This window comes from Mirounga leonina, unplaced genomic scaffold (genome assembly GCF_011800145.1).
Source record: "Mirounga leonina isolate KUSES-001 unplaced genomic scaffold, KU_Mleo_1.0 Mir_125, whole genome shotgun sequence".
In the NCBI taxonomy this organism is placed as follows: domain Eukaryota; kingdom Metazoa; phylum Chordata; class Mammalia; order Carnivora; family Phocidae; genus Mirounga; species Mirounga leonina.
Genome location: NW_023270305.1, coordinates 15,260,004 through 15,282,231, shown reverse-complemented (window position 1 = coordinate 15,282,231; position 22,228 = coordinate 15,260,004). Strand labels below are relative to the sequence as shown.

The following is a 22,228-nucleotide window of genomic DNA, read 5'->3' as shown; positions in this document are numbered from 1 at the left end:
GAGGAGGAGAATAACAGCCTGAGGAAACACTCTGGAAAAAGTAAGTTAAATGAATCCCAAAGTCCTTGTAGTTGTTCCAAAGACTGCCCGTGGGTTCTACATTTCTGGAGAAGGTAACCAAAACTAAATGAAAATATGACTTTGGGACTGCATGTTACATGTCTGGCTTGGGGAAGCTAAGACAGAAGGTGGAGAAGGAGCTGTAAGAAATACTGGACACGTGGTACCAGGGGAAACATCCTTTGGGGAACAGACCTTCCACAGAAACGAGAAGTGCTGTAACACCAAATGGCCTACTAAGGGAGTGCAGGGGCTGCAGGTGAGTACTCCTTTATCCCTGGGCGTCGTTCTTGCTTGCCACCACCAGAAGAGTGACTCTTGAGTTGCATGTGGAAAGCACAGGTGAGAATGAGCAATGCTAAGAATATCTTTTTTTTCTTCTATCTGATATGATCTGACATCAAGATTTTTGAGAACAGAATCACGGCTAGACAACCAAAGTAAATTTCATTTAAAGAGCTGAGATTTCATGCCACTTTGGTTGAGCATTCCTCTAATTTAACGTTTGCAGTTGTCTTTCTGTGTGTCCCTCCTTCTGTGTCCTCTCAGAGCCACTCCGGGAGGCTTCTGACTTTCGCCACCACCGACTCGAGGCAGGGCACAGGCCCCTCTTGCTGAGCTGCGCTAGGGGAGTCATACCAACTGGATCACCCAGGCAACTGTCCAGGGTCATGAGAGACAAACCAAGGATGCAATCAGGATCTGGGGGCAGGTTACCAGGCTAGAGGCAGAATCACTGGGATCAGGATGGTGCACAAAGTGAATATGGCAAGTAGGAAATGAGATCTCACAAAGGAATTAAGGCTCAGAATGAAAAAACAAAACAGCAACACATAAGGCGACAATCAAAAGTGGTGGCTGGAAGTACCAGTTAGGGCCACATAAGATGGCAGGCAGAGAGGAGATTGCCAGGAGGCCTTGACTGTGAGGCTCCCTCTTCCACCTGGCCCTGTGTAATGGGTTAAGCTCCATATTTGAGTGTCTCCACAGGACTTAACAACCAGATCCCCAGTGTACACATGAGGAAACTCAAGTGGAGGGAAGCTTGTCCTAGTGATTTGAACAATGTCGTGCAACTAGTTGGAGGAACACCCAAATTAAAATCTTACCTCTCCCATTTCTTTTTATCTGTGCACATAATTAATACACAGCAATATGCTTGCATTCTTCAGATGCATCTGAAGAGATGGTCCCAGTGTATAACTCGCTATAGAGTAGAAGCTCAATAAGAAGCACTGCATGGCAAGGTGTTTATCATTGGGAAACACCTTAAAAACATAGCCAACTCTCCGTTCTCTCTGTGCAGATTATACCATGGTATTGAAGGCTTTCCTCCCTTACTGTCTGTTGGTGTGAAATGGGGTAAGACAAATGAATTTCAGAACCATTTTTTTAGTCTACGCAAATCACAACCAAGAACGTCAGTCTGCTGGGGAAACAAAAACCCCCAAACCAATGCCTTTGTGGCTAAAGAGGGCCAAAGCGCCTCTTCCTGGAATAGTTTATTTAAGGTCAAGGGTAGTTCTATCCAGTAGGTGAAGTCAACCCCAGCCCACTGCTTTTCTGTAACTTGACTTGGGAGAGCTGGAACTTCTGTGTCTTTGGCTTGAAGACTGGGCATTGTCCATGTCAAATTACTAAAGAATAAAGGTCTTGGTTGACTTGCAACTGGAACCTGGCACCATGGGTCAGTGGTTCTTACATAACAAAGAAATAAACAGAAGAAACTTCAAATTATCTATTAAGAGAAAGCTGGACCAGGGGTGCCTGGGTGGCACAGTTGGTTAAATGGCCAACTCTTGGTTTCAACTCAGGTCGCAATCTCAGGGTCCTGAGATCGAGCCTCGCATGGAGCTCCATGCTCAGTGCAGAGTCTGCTTGGGACTCTCTCTCTGCACCACCCCACTCTCTCTCTCTCTAAAATAAATAAATTAATTTAAAAAAGAGAGAGAGAAAGCTGGACCAAAGTTTACTGACTCGTTGATTAATGTAACACAACAAGCATTTAAAATAAGATGGCTGTCTATGGAATAAAACTGAAAAGTGATGCTGGGAATACATTCCAACTTGTCTCACCTTTTAACTATTTATTATATTATTATCAAAGCTGTAGTCTTTTCCCTTAATAAGGATGATAACCACATGACCAAAGCAAATATGTTTTGAATAATCCTGACAGTTTTGGAACCTCATGCTGGGAAGACGCTTTGAAACAGGAATCTGGAACCCAGGACACAGGGCAGGGTTTCTTCAACTCGGCGCTACTGACATCTTGTACCCGATAATTTTGCTGCTGTTGGGGGACTGTCTTGCAACATTCCTGCCGTCTATCCACGACATGCCAGAAGCCACAATCCCCACTTCCGCCCTGCTCAATCCTGACAATCAAAAATGTTCTCACACACTGCCAAACATCTGCCGAGGGGCAAATTATACCTGGTTGAGAACCACTGGTCTAGAGGTATTTTCTCTTTAAGACCATGTGGGTAAATATACTAAAGTAAAAGGAACCACATACCACATCAGGACACTAAAGGTTTTCATAGTCATTTTTACATATGATTTCGTACTTTGCAAATGTATGCTGACATGCTCCCAGCAGAAGTATACTCACTGTGCACAAGAAAACAGAAATCTCTCCACATCAGCAGCAGAGTGAGTTTTGTAAAGCCTTCTGCATCATATTCCACGACGCCTCTAGGTGATAAAAACACACACACACAAAGAAAAAACCCTCATCAAAATAAGGCATAAGAGAGATGGAACCAAGTAAAGAACATATTCATAAAATCACGGTGATTGAATCTGAGACGCATTTAGCGTTAAGGGAGTGTTACCATAGGAAGGACGTGGGGTTTGGAATGACAGCATCTACGTTTAAGTTTCAGTTTTGCTATGTACTATTATGACTTCAGGACAAGTGAAGCCATCAGGTCAGCAACGACACTACTTTCTGGGTGATGATTAAGTCTCACTTTCACATAGCCACTAAGCAGTAATGAGCAATGACAATGTTACTCAGTTTAGGAATCTATATTATTTTCTTCCAAAGCACTTGGAATCCTTTCACTCGTGGCCCCTGTCCTCCCCACCAGGCTCAAGACAAAGAAGCCATATTAGCTGGGTGGGTGCTGGTTCGGGTGGGAGACACACAGGACACGGGTCACATGTCAAGGAGAACGGCCCTGGACCACTGAAGCACCTGGGTAGACTTCCGATAGGCTCGCCTCCCCCATTTTCCACAAGAGCTGATGCCTGGGACATGTCACCATAACATGACAATACTAACCACACACTGAGGACAGACATCATTGTCTCTGTCATTCACACCAGGAGGCGTCTGCTGTCTCCCTGGCTGAGTCAGGCCAATCAGACTGTCAATCCTGATGGCCTCCCAGTTTAAGCAGGAAGGGGGAACTCACTGTAAAGGTAAAGGAACTAAGACACTAAAGGCTGCGTGATTTGCTCAAAGACTGTTAGTCTATCATTCAGATCTTCTGACTTAGGTTAATAATCTTATTCATCAGTTTATATTTCTTTTCATGAATCTGTAATCAACTCAGTATTTTACAACACTGCTATCTAAACTTTTCAGATCCTGCATGCTTTAAGTAAAAACAAGCACAGAATCCTTTTCATTATGCACACAGTATAGTAATATAATAGCAATTGTATTTGATTTAGCAGTTGTATACAGGTACGACTATATTACTGTGTTGGATGCATAATAAAACACATACAAAATGTATATTTAAAAAGAAGGAGTTTTTTGGGTTTTTTTTTTTAAGATTTATTTATTTATTTGAGAGAGAGAGAGAGTGCGAGCATGAGCTGGGGGAGGGGCAGAGGAAGAAGCAGGCTCCCCGCTGAGCAGGGAGCCTAAGGATGCAGAGCTCAAGCCCAGGACCCTGGGATCATGACCTGAGCGGAAGGCAGATACTTAACCAACTGAGCCACCCAGGCGCCCCAAGAATGAGATTTTTAAAAAGATGTAAATGCAGTTTTCCTATTTTTCTTGTGTGCCAGCGGAGTGAGGGGGGATACACACCCTACCTGGGAGGTTACTCTGCTAGTGCCTTCATTTTTAATTATACATATTAAAGATAATCTTCCTCAAAAATCAGAAGACCAATGGTATCATTTATTAACCACTGTTTGTATCCTCAGTACTTTCTCAAAATGTTCATAAATAAAGTTGAAAAAAATCATAAGTATTAAAGACTCATGTGAGAGACAGTCATACTGTTTAGATATTGACAGTTCTATTTTGGAGGCATAAAAATTTCCACTAGGGATAATGAGAAAACTTCTTAAAATTGTTTTTGAGGAGTCAGAAATTTTGTTCCCCATAACTATGCCACACTTTATAAAATTATATCCCAGGGAATGGCCAACCTTACTCTTTATTTCACCTGCTCCTTCCTATTCCCACTTTTTTGGTCCTAATTTATTCATTTCCTTATTTAAAATTTTAATTTTGTGTTACTATATATATCTTTTTGTATTTATAAACCTTCTCCAGAATAAGGTGGGATATAAGCAGACCACTGACCCCCTTAGTGCTCAGTGCCCCTGAATGGGTAGAATGCCCCACCTTTTGAAGAAGACTGGGGAAAACAGGTTCCCTGTGCCCCTGGGCTAAGCCCCAGCGGAAGGGGGGGGAGGGCCGAGGCGGGAAGGGGGAGGGGAGTGGGGGGGTGAGTAGCAGCAGGAGGAGATGCCCCCTCTACCTGCAGTCACAGGTGCCCCCCTTCCCTCGCTGTGCCTCCTCCTAATCCTAAGTGGGAGTCACGGCTTTTGGGTCTAATGCTGGATTTCGTCCCCAGATCTGGGTGGCAAGTTGCGAGTAGGAGCCCTGTCGGGACACCCGAGTCCTGAGAACCCGGGCTCCCACCTGGCGCGATCTCGGCCAGGCGGGTGACTTCCCTCGGGCTACTAGGCTTCTCAAAGTTTCAGGTCTTTCTTGAGTCAACTGTGCCAACATGGCTGGCTCACTCATGACTCCGGGGAGCAGACGGAGGTGAAAGCACTGTGCAAACTGTAAAGAGCCCTAGAACAAGCAGGTAGTGCTGCCCTTGTCACTGCTGGGTTTGTGGTTAGTCATGATGCCGCTCCAAGGAAGAGATTTGCTTCTCTGATTTAGCAAAGGATCCTAAAAACGATCTTCCTAGGAGCTTTAGTGTGAGCAACAGGCCAAAAGACTCAGAATGGCATTGAAAAGCTAGTATGTAGAAGCACGAAGTGCTATTTTCTTAAGCTCTCACATTCGGGTCATCAGGACACGAGGACATTGTTGGCATGCAGTTTATTTATTTATTTTTTTTTTTAAGATTTTATTTATTTATTTGAGAGAGACAATGAGATAGAGAGAGCATGAGAGGGGATAGGGTCAGAGGGAGAAGCAGACTCCCCGCCGAGCAGGGAGCCCGATGCGGGACTCAATCCCGGGACTCCAGGATCATGACCTGAGCCGAAGGCAGTCGCTTAACCGACTGAGCCACCCAGGCGCCCCAGGCGCCCCAGTCTTGATATTCTTTTTTTTTTTTTTAAAGATTTTATTTATTTATTTGAGAGAGAGAAAGAGCACAAGAGGGGGGAGCGGGAGAGGGAGAAGCAGACTCCCTGCTGAGCAGGGAGCCCGATGCGGGACTCGATCCCGGGACTCCAGGATCATGACCTGAGCCGAAGGCAGTCGCTTAACCAACTGAGCCACCCAGGCGCCCTGGCATGCAGTTTAAACAAGGAGGAACTTACGTGCCGAAGTGACTGAGGAAAGCAGCAATATACTCCCTTCTTTTGTGGTACCCTTGAATCACATACTGCACCTGGAACAGAACCCGAAGATGAGGAGTAGGGAATTCTCAAATGCTTTCTTACATTTCCGAGACTCAGAGAAGTAGAAAGAACGGTAAAATGAATACCCACATCCCCGTCACCTATGTTCAACAACTGTGAATATTTTGTCTAGCTGCTTCATCCAGCCATCTACCTCCCCATCAAGCTATCAATCAATCTTGGCTGAAACACTTCAAAGGAAATTAGAGACTCCATGACAATTAGTTTGGCCCTAGACAGGTGAGCGTGTATCTCCAAAAAACAAGACATTTTCCTACAGAGCCACAATGTCATTATCATACCCAAAACAAATCTAGCAATCATTCTCTGACTTCATCTAGTATCCTGTGCATTGTCACAATTTTCCAGTTGTCCCCAAAATATTCTTTTAAAGGCAGGGTGTAATCGAGGGTATAATCAAGGATCAGGCATTTAATCTAGAAAGTCTTTTAATGTAGAATAAGAGTACCTCTTGGGGTGTGTACATATGTCTATGTGATATATATTGACTTTTCAGAGAAATTGAGCTAGTTGTCATGTAGGATGTTCTGCATTCTAGACTCTCTGGTTGTTTCCTTCCTTTTCCCTCTACTCCCTACATTTCCTATAAATTGGAAGTTAGACTAAAGGTGTGATTAGATTCAGGTTAAAAATTTTTGGCAAGAAAACCTCATAGGTGAGAGTGGGCTTGATCACTGGTTAAGGGGACGACAGCAGGACTACCCACTGTAAAGGGGACTACAACAGGACCAGTCCACTGTAAAGGGAGGTTTCCCCTTTGCCGCCGGGAGTGACCCGCGGGTATACTTCTTAAAGCCTGTGAAGATCTAGCCCCTCTCTCAACCTTTCACCTCATGGTTTTAGTACCTGCTGGAGATGCTTGTCTGAATCAATTATTTCATTAGGAGCTGAAAAATGGCGACTTTTTAAATTCTATCACTCTATTGTGCATTTATCACCTGCAGTTGTCTGTAAAGAAGAGCTTCCTCTCATCAAATGGGGGCTATTTTATGCTGAACTACAACTCCTATTGAAAAGGCAGGACAACGTTGAATTCTTTCTTTTCAAATTCCCAATATCCAGGAAAGGAGTGTTACAATAGGGGATTTTATTTTGCCTTTTTATATTTCCTTGTTATCACCAAATGGCAGTTTTTATAAAAAAAATTGTGAACTTACTAAGCTGGACATCTGAAAGTTAGTCATTTACCCACCAGCTACTAACACAAAAATACATTCCTTATAATGTCCTCAAGAAATGGCTCAAAGAAACAGGGGAGAAAGAGGCCCCCCAAATTGTTTATATTGGCTGTAGCCACAACGAGTTTCCATGGCTAACAAAAGCTTGAGATAAAGTGCTTGAAATAACCTTGACACAATTGGTAGTGATAGCCCACTTTGTACCCTTTAGAAGTAAAACAATTCTATTTATATAATAGGGGTTTATGTCAATTTATAAAAACAGTGCTTACTTTGCAGGCTTAATGCAGGATCAGAAATGTTATTTTGGGAAAAGAAAAACAGATGATAAGTTTGCTTAAGTGGCTTTGTTTAAAAAGGGGATGAAAACAGTACTGTGTACTTGATTTTAAAAACAGAAAACCATTTTAACAGAAACCCACAACAAAACTGGCTATAAAGATAGATTCCAACGTAATTATGGAAATTCATCTGAAGAGATTGTTTCTAAAAGCAGCCCATACTGTCCTCGTTTGTAGCAAGCATAAGAACATCAATTTTAAAAGACAAGTAAAATTAATGAAAGGGAACCAGATAAGAAAAACAGACTGATTCTTGTATATCTGGGAAAATGGTAATAGAATTTTTTTTTTTTTTTTGAGGAAAATGTATGACTAGAAATTAATCTCAATTGGAGAGCTTTAAAAAAAGGCTTTTCTTCTCAGTTCTGGAAGACCAAATTTGTATGTTTCTCTATAATACTGGGACACAGATTTGAAGGCAGTGCAAAGTCCCACAACGTAAATAAGAATTCTATCCTCCGATCAGTTTTGAAGGAGGGCAGAGGCTGGGGGAATTTGGTCCAATGAGAGGCAACCACCCCACGAGTTAGATGCCCTGGAGTCCGCGCCAAGCCCAGAGACTGCAGACTTGCCAGATTTTCGTTTCCCTGACATTTAAAAAATAATACTGAAGCCTCTGAAATATTATTGTACTTTAAAAATATTTCCTCTACAGAGATGAGCTATCTTTTGAAAGAAAGAGACAAACAAAAGATTTCTTTTCCAAGCCAATGAGCACAAGTCAATAGGAGCATAGGAAACAGTACTTTGGGAACTGAGCAAACGGAGTCAGTCGATGTGGAAGAAAGAAAGTCAGTATTGCTTGTGGACGAACATCTCTGGTTTTCAGCTAACTACACCGGCTGGGCATTAACAAGTATATACTTATACTTTTTAGAAATATCTGGCAATAGCCATTTATGTAAACTCAGCTAGTCGCCAATGTACTGACTCATTCATGCAGCTAAGAGAAAGCTTTAGATAACCTGATGGGCCTGCCTACCGGACCAGCTGACCTGGAAATCTTGCCCCTGGGAGTGGGACTCTGGCAAGCTGCTCCTAGACAGGAGGTGGAGAATCAAGCACTGAGTAGTAAAAAGTGAGGTAGAGAAAAGCAGAAAGAGGTGAAGGCAGTTCTAGTGAATTACCTTGATACTCACTGGTGGCAAACACACACTCACACACACCCACACTCATGCACGCATGCGGCACGAGATAACTGGGAAATGGAGGACTTCAAAGGTGCAAGATCTAGCAAAAACTTAGGACATAGAGGAAATTTAAGGAGGAGGAGGTAGAAATTTAAAAGATGAAGATAAGACTGAAACGGGAGGTCAGAATCCTTAGGAGAGGAAGAAGGAGCACAAGGAACTAGGGAGAGAAATGGGTGAACTGTAACTCGAAGTAGGAAAGGCCGGCGTCAGGTGGCAGCTGAAGCTAAGACGGGGTGCAGAGGACAGCCTGCAGGCCAAGGCCGACAGTGCGGGGGCGGGGCTCCGCTGGAGGGAGGAGCCTCACGAGGGGAGGGTCAGGAGACCGGCTTTTACCTTGTTGGTGAGTAGGTGGCACACTTGCGGCACATAATCAATGAGACATCCTCCTCCGGGAAAGGCTGGGATATGCAGAGCTGAGGAGCCTCCAAGGGCACTGAAAGGACAAGAGTACAAGGGACACTTCTCTTAGGGCTCTGGCTATGTAGGAAGCGATAACCCCAAACAGACTCGCCTTCTCTTAACGTCTGCCCACCAACCACTTGAGTTAATGAGGATGGGAACATGGGCTTCACTTTATGATTACATTTCTTTATTTTTATCTGTTTTGTTAAATCAGCATGTTCAGATTGCCCATGACTACCAACTAACGATCAGTAAAAACTAATGATTCTATCACACAACAGGACAAATTGGCACATTCTGACTGGCGTGGGTAAATGTCTTACCAATATTAATGGGTTGGACCTTGGATGGACACACACATTTCCACACTCTCCATTATGTGCTGGGCAAAGAGAAGTCATTCCTTAAACCCCCATACTGAACTGAACTGAATTCCTTCAGCACCACCACGGTGCAATGGAGGGACTGGCTCTGCCCCTTACCAGCTTTATTGCCCGGGGGAAGCCTCCTGGGGCTTTAGCCTCCTCGAGTTTAGTGTGGGGCCAGTGGTGTAGGACAGGGGCTGCAGACTCCAGGCTCCACCCAGCCCAGGGAGGTGATATAAATGAGCACAGAGAACTGTAGTTTCTGCACAGTGGGAAGGGCTCTCCACCCTCCAACTCCAGCTAATCTCTGCCATGGTGGAAACACAAGCCTGGTCTTCACAGACCCTTATTTTTCACGTGAAGCCAGAAATCCAGATGATTTAAGTTCTCAAGTTTTAAATGGTGGCAACTAACTAAACCTCTTCTGAAACACTGTGCTGCTCCATCCTGTGTCTGTAGGTCGATATGGGTAAAGTCTGCAACTAGTCCAAGTCAACACTGACGTTCATCTAAACAAGAAGGTACAGTCAAAAATCACTGATCCAAGCACTAAGACACAACACTGATCCAGAAATAGTTTCCAGGACTTTCGTGGAGATTCCCTTTCAGTTTAAATCAACCAGCATACCATTATTAAAGAAACTGCTCAGAACCTCACAGTATACATTTCACATCCCATCCTTAATCTTGATTTCATCTTCTTTCCTACTCTCACTTTCCTTTGGTCCTAATTTGCTTTTCTTGTTTGAATTTTATTTTAACGTATACGTTTCTTACTGTAAAAGCCCCTTAAACCACCTCTGTAATATGATGGGGTATAAAGAGACCCCTAAGATCCGTTAACGCTGTGATTATTCATTAACCAAATCCCTAGTTACAAGGCTGTAAATGGAAGCAAAGTGTTTCACAATAACAGTCTAGAAAATCATTCTTAGTTTAGAGCAGACAGACTTAGCCTAGGGTTTGCAATACAGGGAACAATACATGTAAGTACTGAAAGGGTCCTAGACCCAGCCTGTCTCCCTATTGACCAAAGATTCCTGAAATTAATTTTTCCAGTAGAAATGGATATTACGTTTATTTATTTATGGAATGAAAAAGCCCCAACACGTGAATAAAATCCCGGGTGATGTGAGGAAGTCAACAGGGTGGAAATATTTGCTGTTGACTTTTTCTATTCAGATGAGACCTAAAAAGCACAACAACCCTGACAACTGAGAAAATTATGAGACAGCATTTGACTAAGTATGACATTAATGAATCATCTACAGTCTGCAACTGCACAGAATCAGCAAGAACATCACTTCCGTTTGCTACTCTCAGAGCAGACATTGGAGGAGATTCAGCCTAAACTCCGAAGGAAGCTAGGAAAATTCCTATGACTTCTTGTGTACTGGAAGAAGGCTTTTTGTCCCCTCTTTTGTATGCAAAAGTACATAGAGAGCACACTTCTAAGTGGAAGGTTCTAACAGTTCCATTAGGATGGAAACTGATTAAGAAGAAAATTCTATAGTACAAGAGAAAGAGATCCAATATTTTTATCTTGTCGTTCCTGGGGGGAAATACCTGTATAACATAGAAATACCAAGATCCAGGCTTCTCATAGCATACTTGGAAGAACAATCTTTAGCATAATGAAATTCCAGAAAATAAAATAATTTGGACAGTTTCCTGGAATTGATTACAATGGGCTTCGACCTGTATACAATATTACAGGACAAGTTCTTAATCATTCATTAAATTGAATACAAAAAAATGAAAATAGTCTGTGGGTAATCCTCTAAACTTGAGACTCCCTCTGCTTCTGACACATAGCCATTAAAAAAAAATTACCTATAATGATGGAAAGAGGCAGAGGTGTGGAGAAGTCCAAAGACTGGCTGCTTGGCCAGCGGGCCCATCTCTCTGAACTCTGTGGTTATTGGAAACTAACACTTGTTGCTAGGTGCTTTCTCATTACCTAATTTAATCCTCCCCACAATTCAGTGAGGTGAGAATTCGCACTGTAATTCTACAGGTGAAGAAACTGAGGCTCAGACAGCAGAAGAAATTCCCTTGGGTTCACACAACTAGGAGATGGTAAAGCCAAGATCTGAACTCGGGTTGGCCTGTTGCCGGAGTCCACGCTGTTACTGCCGGATTCCGTGCCTCCCTGAGAGCAGGGGGATTTGACTCTTGTAACAGCTCCAGGGATGGGAAGAAAGAGAGGGTGTGGCCCCCTGTGAGCCAGGTCGGGACTGCAGTGATGCCATCGGGCTTCCAGAAGTACCCAGACCACCACTGAAGCAGGCTCTGTGATGTACACCTCATCTCTCTTTACAATTTTCCACCCTGCAGCAGAGCAAGCATTCCCGTGCATTTTGCTCCTACCTCAGTCTCTCCCACCCCAACCATCAAACAACCACAGGCGCTGGATTTATTTTTAAAAGGACACTTACTGCACCCTTTCTTTAACTCAGTAGTTCCTCAGCTTGTGAGGGTACTGAACCTGACTGCCAGCATCATATACTGATAAGTGCTGCTGATTCATGTATAAATATCCGTCTTGTGGGTAAATATTTAACAGGCCTGCTATAGCCTGAATGCTGCCCTGATCGTGCTGAATAAACAAAGTCAAGTGCCATGAAATAAAAAAGCTATTACGTTTTTAAAGGGTGCAGGACGGAGGTCCAGCCGGGGTGAGCTCTAATTATTTAATATTCATGAATCAAAAACTATTGGGTGGAGCACATACAACGAAAAGCTCAGCATGTGCAGAGATTGCAGGGCTCTCTGAGCGCTTCCCAGGGGTGCAGGGCTGGCTGGAGAGAAGGCAGGGCTGGACCGACAGGCTCCGTGGTGGCGGGGAGGGGCAGGGAGAGGCGGGGAGGTATAGGAGGGGAGGTGCAGGAGGGGCAGGACAGGGGGAGCAGGGGATGGAAGGGACCACTGCTGTGGATTCTTCTGATCTCCAGACCAGTGAGGGGAGGAAGCAGGGTAAAAAGTGAGGAAAAGTCAACTAGAGCGGCGGGGTCTCAGGCTGAGATTGGGAGGACAAAGGGGTGAAGGGGCTGTTTTGATGAGAAAGTACTTTCTGTCTCTTTATGGACTGAAATGACACGTGAAATTGGCTGCTAATTCTCAGACCTGAAACTGAATCTGTGGATATAAATTAGAAGGACAAGGCCGGAGTCTGAGAAACCTTTCCAACAGTGGAGTTAAATAGACCAAATGGTAGCCAGAAAAACACTTCCAGGTCCGTCTCACTGGATCTAAAAGTCAAATAAAAGAACTGTCAGTGTTCACCGTATTGATGCGATTGTTTTCTATGCAAATACAGCTAATAGAGCCTTTTGGGAATGGGGTTCTGTCTGCAAATATTCAGAGCACTTTTTTTTTTTTTTTAAGATTTTATTTATTTATTTGACAGAGAGAGAGATAGCGAGAGCAGGAACACAAGCAGGGGGAGTGGGAGAGGGAGAAGCAGGCTTCCTGCCGAGCAGGGAGCCCGATGCGGGGTTCGATCCCAGGACCCTGGGATCATGACCTAAGCCGAAGGCAGACGCTTAACGACTGAGCCACCCAGGCGCCCCAGAGCACTTCTACTACTGAAGACTTGACTTGGCTACGCTGCTACAGCACAAGGGAAATATTTTTGAGCATTTTGACATGGAAAAATGCAGGGAGTCAGCCTGTCTGAAGGCCTCACTTGGGACAATGGGGTTTGATTTTAACCCATTACGGAACGGTAACTCCCTCCTCTCCGTGTGGGGTTTTACCTCACTGGCCAAATAAAATGAGCAAAACATGACTTGGCACTGGAGAAAACCAGAAGGGGCCAGTGATTTTCAATTCTAATTCTTGCTTCCGCCACGTTTGTTCTGTTTGGTTCTACTCAATTTTCTCATCAGTGCCGTGGGATAACTGCTCTCAAAAAGACCCATCTCTCTCAAGGGATAAAGCAACAATTAGAATTATAGTAATATGAAGAGAGCACCAAGCACTCTACGAGTGACTTTATTCTAAAATGTCTCCTGCTTGTGTACGCTATGGTCAAGGGTTATGTCAAGACCCTGTTAGAGACACTTGGATCAGCGTTACCATCCTGCTCTGCCTCCGAATTGGGTTCCGAGGGAGAGGAAGATGATCTGGTTGCCTCCTCCACAGGATGATTCAGGGGAGTGTTGGAGGGTGAAGCACTGACAGGGGGAACTTCCAGGATGGTAGATGGACTCAGGCTGCCATGAGCCCCCAGGCTAAGACACATCCTAAGGAAAGGTGAACTCTCAACTCAACTCAACAAACACTAACTCTATGCCCAACTCTGTGTAAGGACTTCAGTTTCCTATTCTGGGTCCATACTAGGGCACTACTGCCAATTCCCTTCAAGGTAGAGGAATGCCAAGCCCTCAGGAATCTGGGGCACTCTATAATGCCAGAGTATGTTTCCTGGTGGCCTGCCAGGAGACCCATTACAGCAAAACACAAGTCACTGTGATTTACTGAGCATCTGCTTTAGCCAGGCACTCTAGTAGGCATTTCGTTATCTCTAAACCTCATAACAACCTGGCCAAGTAGACCTAAGTAGTCCAATTTACAGAAGGGGACACTGAGATTCTAAGGATCTAAGTGTCTTCCCAAGGTCACCCAGCAATTAAGCTGCAGAGATGGGCTCAAAACCCAGTCTTCTTGGTTCCAAGGTCTACATCCTTTTTCGTCAGAAAATCTTTCACAGAAAGACAGTGTGAAAAATTTAAAACTCTACCCACCCCATGTCCTGAAACAGTGGTATAAGTGGCTGAAATTATCCTCACAAAAGCTTAGATCCATAAAACCCAGCACTGTGTCATCTCATTTGTTCTTGTCTTAAGATATCATATGTCACAACAAGTTAACTTGTAGGATAGAGAAAAAAAGTCCTATCTAGCCTCTGAAAACCCAGAAGTGCACAGACAGTACATTAAGGAGAGACTCTGGTTTGCTGGTTTCCCCAGCTGGATTTTCTTTGTGCTAGTAAAGCATTTTCTAGAGCTGTTGTTAGCCCCTGTCTCATTTCACAGATTCAACATTGAGCCATCTCAAGAGTCTCTTGATACCTCAGTTAAACAAAACCAGGGGCTAAATCAAAATTGAAAAATCTTAATGAGTATAACAGGAGAAAAAAATAAGAGATCCGAGTGACAAATTAAGTTTACAAGTAGAAGAAAATCTGGGGAGTCAAACTGGATGAGGGGTTCAATAAGAACTGATAGAGGCCTGGCCATGTTGCATTTGCGACTAACCCAGTATTTCCATTAAACATGCTTCACAGTATATAGCAGGTCTTTATTAGAGTACTGTATCCCATTTCTTGTTTCCCATTTTTAGAGGGACATATGAGAATGGAAATGTTCTGAGACCATGATAAATATGAAATGTTCCTCTGGAGCAAAGTCTAAAAAGAAGCTGAAACTATTAAGTGAAATTACTTAGCAAGTTATGGAATCATTAAATAGAGTGACTTAAAAATGTGAAGACATACTCTATGGACTATTTGAATCAGCTGTTCCTTGCTTACACACAGTATACATGAAGAGTTTAAAATATGACGGATTTCGTTGGTACAGTGAGTGAATTTTCCACAGGATGGGACAGGAATAATAACTCCATTTAAGAAGCACTAGGTGGGGTGCCTGGGTGGCTCAGTCGTTAAGCATCTGCCTTAGGTTCAGGTCATGATCCCAGAGTTCAAATAAATAACTAAAATCTTTAAAAAAAAAAAAAAAAGAAGCACTAGGTATCAGGCATTATGCTAAGTGCCCTCCTGTATGACATCATCTCTGCTTCATACGAACCTGCGACAGAGGTGTTATCCCATTTTACAGATGGGAAGGCTGGAGCTTAGAGAAGCTACAGAACCTCTCCAAGGTCACGTAAGTGGTAAATGGCAGAGAGGCATCTAAATCCAGGTGCCTCTGACCTAAATCTATCCCACCCACTTAGGCCTTCAGGTACCACTTTTGTGATTTCTGATGCAAAAATCTACCTGCAGACCTGACATCTGGTTCCACGTGCATCAGGTTCACAGGCTCCTTGTGGCTTGGATAGTTCAGGCTGAGCCACAAAGGCTGTTTCCAGGAACATTTATTAAACTGATTTAGGTACCTGAATCGAAGCAATGAAGGCCTTTTTCATTCTAGGCAAATGAACCCCAGGAAACCCAGAAGAACTCTGAGGGCCAGAGGACCTGATGGGCAACTCCCAGCAGATAGGAGGTGGCATGCAAGCAAGGAAACCTGACATTAAAAAAAATACAAAAGATGGGAATATTGCAACTGCAAACAGAATATGTCTCACGACACAAACACTAACCAAATTTTTGTTCAGAAATGTGTTTTTTAAGTTTGTTAACATCTTAAAAAAGCCTTCAAGGGACAGCAATCTTAACAGATGTCCACCATCAGAATTCTGTTGGCATGTGGAAAAGCACTTAAAGTAAATCCCCCGAAACAACAATGGACTTAGCAGATGTTCTATTAAGGTTTGGGATGAACTACTTATGATGATGCCTTGGCCGCGCAAGACATGAACAGGCGAAGCAAGAGAAAAGCTTTTCCCCTCTGGTTGCCTTTTGATCCCTGGCCTATTATCTGCAGTTGAATCCACCACAATTTCTTTAAGAAATGGAACTATTTTCAAGCATCAGGCATCGAGACTGAGTACATTTACTACGAGCTTGTTTAGAAATGTACAACTCAGACCCCAGTGAATGGCTTTATTGCTCTATTATCCAGGTACACGTCACTTTTCCTATGAAGTACTTTTATAACATATTTACTGGGAAAAAAATCAATACATAGATATATCAAATCGTCACATTGTATACTTTGAAGATCTTACAACTTTGTCAGTTATACTTCAATAAAGCCAGTAAAAAAATCAATGCATACCATAGTTACCCTCAGCTAAATGTACAAGCATTTCTATAGCTCCCTCCTCATTGCACACTGCTTTTAATGGTCAAAGGAAATGCGGAGAAGAGGAAAAAGTATGCCTCTGCCTGTCCAGGGCAGAGAAGGATATCCACCTGATTCCTGTTTACTGTTTTTTACTAGAGCCTCAGGCATACAAACAGCATTAGGCAACTTCATGCACACATTGCTGGTCTCTGTGCTCTAAGAGCTAATCTGTAGGAAGCTGCAGTTGGGTTTGTGCACACAAAAACAAGCAAAGATACCAGAAGATGAGATTAGCCAGGATGCCGGTACATAACACTTTATAATTTGTTTCCAAAGTGCTCTTTTTTTTTTTTTTTTTTAAACAACAGCCTTACAAAGTAGGTAGCAAGTCTTACTACACCCATTGTGGAAATGAGAAGACGGAGGCTTGAGATGGATGACTTGCCCAAGGTCCAACAGCTGGAAACAGTGAAACGGGCTTGCGATTTTTTTCTCTGCACTAGTAGTTTTCATGACGGTGTGAGAAGAACCTGGGGAGCCTGTTAAAAACTCAAGATACCCAGGCACCATCCCAGAGAAGCCGATTTATTAGGTCTGAGATGGGACCTTGGAATCTGCATTTTAAGAGGCTCCCTAGGGCATGCAGGTGCAGGTGGTCCACACACCACTGCTCTGTACCTCACGCCGAGGGTGCACACCTGGGACCGGGAATGGGGAAAGGTGTGGTAAAAGCAAATTTGCCTCCCATCCTTGGGGCATTAGGTCACTGACAATTTGAAAGGCACTGTGGACAAGAAGGTGAAGGAAACACAGACATGCTCTTAAGGACTAAGGTCTAGTATGGGAGTATAAGATACTTATGGAAACAACTAGAAAAAAGGTGATCACCACTGAGTTTATTCACGGGCAAAAGGCAGTGTAGTTACATGCGGGTAACCAGAAGACGAGGCGAGGGAGTAGTCAAATCAAGACTGGGGACTGAAGTAAGGAGGCCACAGATTCTACTTAAAAAGGCAAGGCACTGGATCAAAGGCTAGGGACTCTGTGGGCAGCAGACCATGGATCCCGGACCACAGTGAGCAGCTTTTGCCCCCATGAGAAAAGCACCTTTCACACTTCAGGCTGCCCAGGAGAGCTACCGGTAAGAGGGCATCTGCCTGGAGAGGGAGTAAGAAGATACAATGGTAGATCTTGATGCATGCCAGTGGTGACCTGGGCAGGAAAGAAAATTTGAGGTTAGAAAAGAAGTTCTGGGGACACCTGGGTGGCTCAGTCAGTTAAGCATCTGCCTTTAGCTCGGGTCATGATCCCGGGGTCCTGGGATCAAGTCCCGCATCGGGCTCCTTGTTCAGCGGGGAGTTTGCTTCTCCCTCTCCCTCTGCCTGCAGCTCCCCCTGCTTGTGCTCTCGCTCTCTCTCTCCGACAAATAAATAAAAATAAAATCTAAAAAGAAAAGATAAGAAAAGCAGTTCTGTTTAGTCAGAGAGTGAGAGATGTCCTGGAGAGAAGGAACAGTCTGAAGTTAGAGACTGAATCTCAGCCAGTCTCAATGCTTAACATGTCTCTTTTACACTGACAACTTCCAAATTTATACCCCAGCTCAGATCTTCCTTAACCTGGGACTCAGACAGCCGACTGCCTACTTGCTGCCTCCCCCCGGATGTCTAAAGTGCGCTCCCGACCCCACCTGCTCACGGCAAAGCCTGCCTGCAACACCTGCTCCCGCCCTCGTCCAGCAGCCAGCCAGTGGCAGCTCCGGCCTACTGGTTCCTCAGGCATCCCGGGCTCTTCTCTCTCACATGCCCCGTTCAGTCAGCCCTGTCCAGTCTCCTGTAACTTCTCATCTGGATTCCTGCGCCATGGACAGGCCGGGACTATTCCACCTCAGACAGCTGGCCCAGTCCTTCTGCTCTTCTCTCGGCCTGGAACACTCTTCCCAGCCATCTGCGGGGCTTGCTGTCTCACCTGCTTCAGGTCTCCCTCGAATATCACCGTCTTCGTAAGACTTCCTGAACCAGCTACTTGTAACAACCCACCTCCATCCCAGGTATCCCCTCGTCTTTGTTTTACCTTTTTTATGGCATATGTGTCCAGAAGACACTCTACATACGGTCTTTGTTTCTTGTCTCCCCCCAGCACCCTTTGCTAGAATGGGGACCTCTGTCTGTTTTGGTCCCTGCCGTAACACCAGAAACAGGAATAATGCCAAGTTCATAGTAGGCACTCAATAAATATTTGTGGTATTAAAGTCAAATGAAGGTAGGGAAAGATACGGGAGACAAATTTCCAAAATGGACATTAAAAGTCAGTAAATGTATACATCTTTTCTGAAACAGTCATTGTGAAAGGGCCTAGGACAGGGGTCAGCAAACTTCGTCAGTAAAGTGCCAGGTGGTAAATGGTGTCGGCTCTGTGGCCACAATGTCTCTGTCGCAACTGCTCAACTCTGACGCTGTGGCATGAAAGCAGCCACAGACAATACGTAAATAGGTGACGCACCAGGTTCCAATGAAATTATTTATGGACGCTGAAATGTGGATTTCATAACATTTTTACACATCACAAAATATTACTCTTTAAGTGTTTTTCTAGCCATTTAAGAAACGTGAAACATAAGTCTTAGCTCATGAGCCAAACAAAGTGGGCTGTAGTTTGCTTGCTGGCTCTTGATCTAGGATCATAGGATCATTTGACAGTTCTAGGGATACTGAAGATAGGGATGTATCCAGGAAGCAATAGAGGCAAAAAGACCTGGAGTAGGTTAGCAAAAACGAAAAGCAGCCCCTTTGCTCAAACCTCTTACAAACTGTGTTCGGCCAGCAGGGCAAACTGCAAGCATCAGTCTTCTTTAGGCAAAGGTGAGGTGAGCATTAGGCACCTCGAGGCACCTCGTGGACTGTGGGAGTTCTCATAATGATACTGGGTTGGAGCTGTGCAGGGGAGCTATTTATATCATCTCGAATGAAGCTTGAGGCATATTCTGGTGCTTTCTACTTCTATGCTAGGTGAAAAAGCTGCCTACAAAAGCCTTCCTCCCACCCAAAATACTGTTAGTTGGTGACTGATCCTCAGAAATATTAAGATGAATCATATATGCTCTTTTCACAGTGCAAAGAGAGATAATTTTAAAACTCAGAAAATGTCACTTTGGGTAGTCACACACCATACAATTAGAAAAGCTGCCCAGCCTGAAAATTGTAAATAAATAAAATCCTGTTCTTGCATGGAAACATTTTTCCTCATTTAGATTCCGATGCTTGTCTTAGGACTTGCCTCCAAGATTGGCTGGTGTTAAAACGTGTTCAGTCCCATAATCTGATGATGGAAGGCAGGCTTTGTTCTCCACCCCTCTTCCCTGGGGCCCTCCCTGGCTAACCCTGCTGTTCTTGGTAACCCACGGCACTCAGCTCTGACTTTCTCAAGCTGCTGCTCTTCTCACCTACAAGCTGCTTGTGGCCTCCCTGTCTCCTGCTCTGGGTCGGCCTGAAAGGTGCCAGCCAACAGTGGGCTCAGTCTGGACCCAAGCACAGGGAAAGGAATCCTGCATTTCTTTCCTTCACCTGCTTCCAGAAACAGGTATTTTTGTCTTTGATCCCTAAGCTCTGTTTTCTTTCTCTTGTTACTAAACAGTTCACTCCCTATCTCCTCCTGGCCCCTCCCTTGCCCTTTTTTGCAACTTCATCATTTTTCCACACTGCACCGTTTGGCACAGGAAAAGGAGGGAACCACATCAAATAAAGGAATGCAACCACAAAAGCTGCCTTGAGAAGCAAGGCCCTGGATTTTTTTTTTTGGTTAATTTACCGTTTTTGGACTTGTTCTCCCATAATCAAATCCTCCCTATCGTGTTAACAATGTGGTAGTGTGTCAATACATTGGAATTTTGCTTCAATCAGCAACCCAGAGCTTAATAGGAAAATGAAGCAACAAAATGCTGGTCTTACTGTTAACCTTAGGCCAGGCCTGTACTTAGGATGGGGATGTTGGCTTCTTGATGGTATGCGGGCCAAACCTTCAATGTTTTGTGAGGAGCTTGGGGCTGTCAGCAGAAGCCTAAGGCAGTGTCTTGGGCATTACTTAGGCATGCTTCTGCCATCACAAGAGGGACAAGCACTCCAAGGACACTGACTGAAGCATGAAACACCCAAAATTTTAGTAAGCCAGGGAAAGTTTAGACTGAATTCACCTGCAGAAATTTAAAAGACACATTCGGGGGAGGAACAGGCTGGGTAAATAAAATGGACAATAACTTAGCAATAAAAAGTAACAAAATATTCAGAATGAATGAATGAATGACACGTTCAGCTTAGTGACAGCCATTCCTGGGTCTGGCTCTGTGACACTCACGATGTCTATAGTTCTCACAAAAAGGCTTGTGTAAAGTTCAAGTGTTGTTTTGTTGTTGTTCTAAATTAAAAACATGTGTCCAACACATAAACCATTTAGGTACAACAAGAAGGTGCCACAATTCCAAAATAATTCCAAAAGTCACTATTCCATCTCCTCGGGAAGTATGTGTTAGAATCAATGTTTAACAACAGCTGGTTAATAATATTCATCATAAATGAAAACACCAGTTAGAGGTGGAATACTTTTGATGTGGTAGTTTTATCTTTTGTGACTAAGTTGGTCAACTAAACTGTCCATAACACGTAAGTATGTTTGTTGTGATTTTGGTTTGGTTCACATAGAACAGTCACAGGCCATTTTGGTTAACGTTGGAAATTAGCCTATCTTGAACATCGTCTACAGCATATATAAGAAGTCAACAGACGGGCCACTAGGCAGTGATTCTCCACCTTTATCTACCCCAGCACATCCACATAACATGGCATCCCTCCAGCGATTCTCCTGGGGAGAAGGGAAGGGATAGCAGAAGTATCTCTTCTCTCATCCCCATTCCAGGGTAGCATACTAGAATCTCAGGGTGAAGAAATGTGTGAATTGAAACAAAACACCTTGTAGTTGGTTCTGATACGGACTGATAGCATAGATTTTTCAACCGCCCCCAACCCAACATGAGAATCACTGTCTCGAACATATAGAAGGAGGAGTCTTCTATCCTCAGGAGCTGAAGACCTTCACGGCTAACAGGTGAAATTGCTGGTCTTCCAATTTTGGCAGTGTTCAGCCTGGCCCCAGCTCCACTTTGGAGAGCCAAATCGCCCACGTCATTTCAGATGCCCATTCGATCTTCTTGCCCCCTCTCCAGTTCCTCCTCCCCACCGTAACACTGAGGCTGCCCAAGATGACCGAGAGGATGATAAAGTTAAGACAGTGGATGATGAAGAGAAGCAGGAACAGCGGGCAGGTGCTTGCTTAAAAGCACCCCGTCTACTCTGCCTTGTGCTGCCACCAGCTATGGCCCCAGGGAAGGGACACAAATGTGCAGGCACGATGTCACCACCGGTCTAGCAAAGCAGGACACGGACAGTGGATGGAAGCATGGCTGCCCTCCACAGAACCAGGCCCCACCTCCAGGCAGTATGTTCCAAAGTCACCTGGAAAGCAGAGGGAGCACACTGGGCAGAGGGAGCTGAGGAAAAAGGACATCTGGGAATTTGCAGAGATGAGGGACTGAGGAGGCTGTGAGCACAGTCAGAATTCTAACAGAAATAACATGCATTCAGTAGATGCCTGTCATTGAAAAAACATTTTATCTTACTAAATAAATTGTTTACTTACTAATGGAGAAAGTGGGAGTTCAGTTCTGTTAATATCCATCTGTGTAGAACCGGGAGCCTGTTTCTGAATATCACTATTTACCTGTGTCTTTTACTTAAATATATATATATCCATTGGTTTAAGCACTATTTTTATCAAATTCTCTAAAATAGATGATTCAAAACAGCCACGACAGTAAACAAGGGCCTGCACGCCCAGACAAAGACTGCAGGGCAGGCAAGAGGAGAAGCA

The 22,228-nt window shown here is 44.1% G+C and overlaps 1 protein-coding gene across 6 annotated transcripts in view; it reads right to left on the bottom strand.

The window, feature by feature from the left end:
- Positions 1-22,228, bottom strand: part of BABAM2 (BRISC and BRCA1 A complex member 2) — a 399,311-nt gene that overhangs the window by 78,054 nt on the left and 299,029 nt on the right. For 5 of the 6 annotated variants that reach the window (XR_004678467.1, XM_035000819.1, XM_035000822.1 and 2 more), the window contains exons 8-10: positions 8,962-9,061; positions 5,815-5,885; positions 2,675-2,757 (exon numbers count right to left, since the gene is read on the bottom strand). Coding sequence is in view for 5 of the 6 variants with exons in the window: in XM_035000819.1 (XP_034856710.1) it covers positions 2,675-2,757; positions 5,815-5,885; positions 8,962-9,061 (254 nt within the window). In the remaining variant the exon portion in view is untranslated. Of the gene's footprint in view, positions 1-1,250; positions 1,405-2,674; positions 2,758-5,814; positions 5,886-8,961; positions 9,062-22,228 lie in introns of those variants that run through there. The other variant, XM_035000821.1, reaches the window with a different exon arrangement.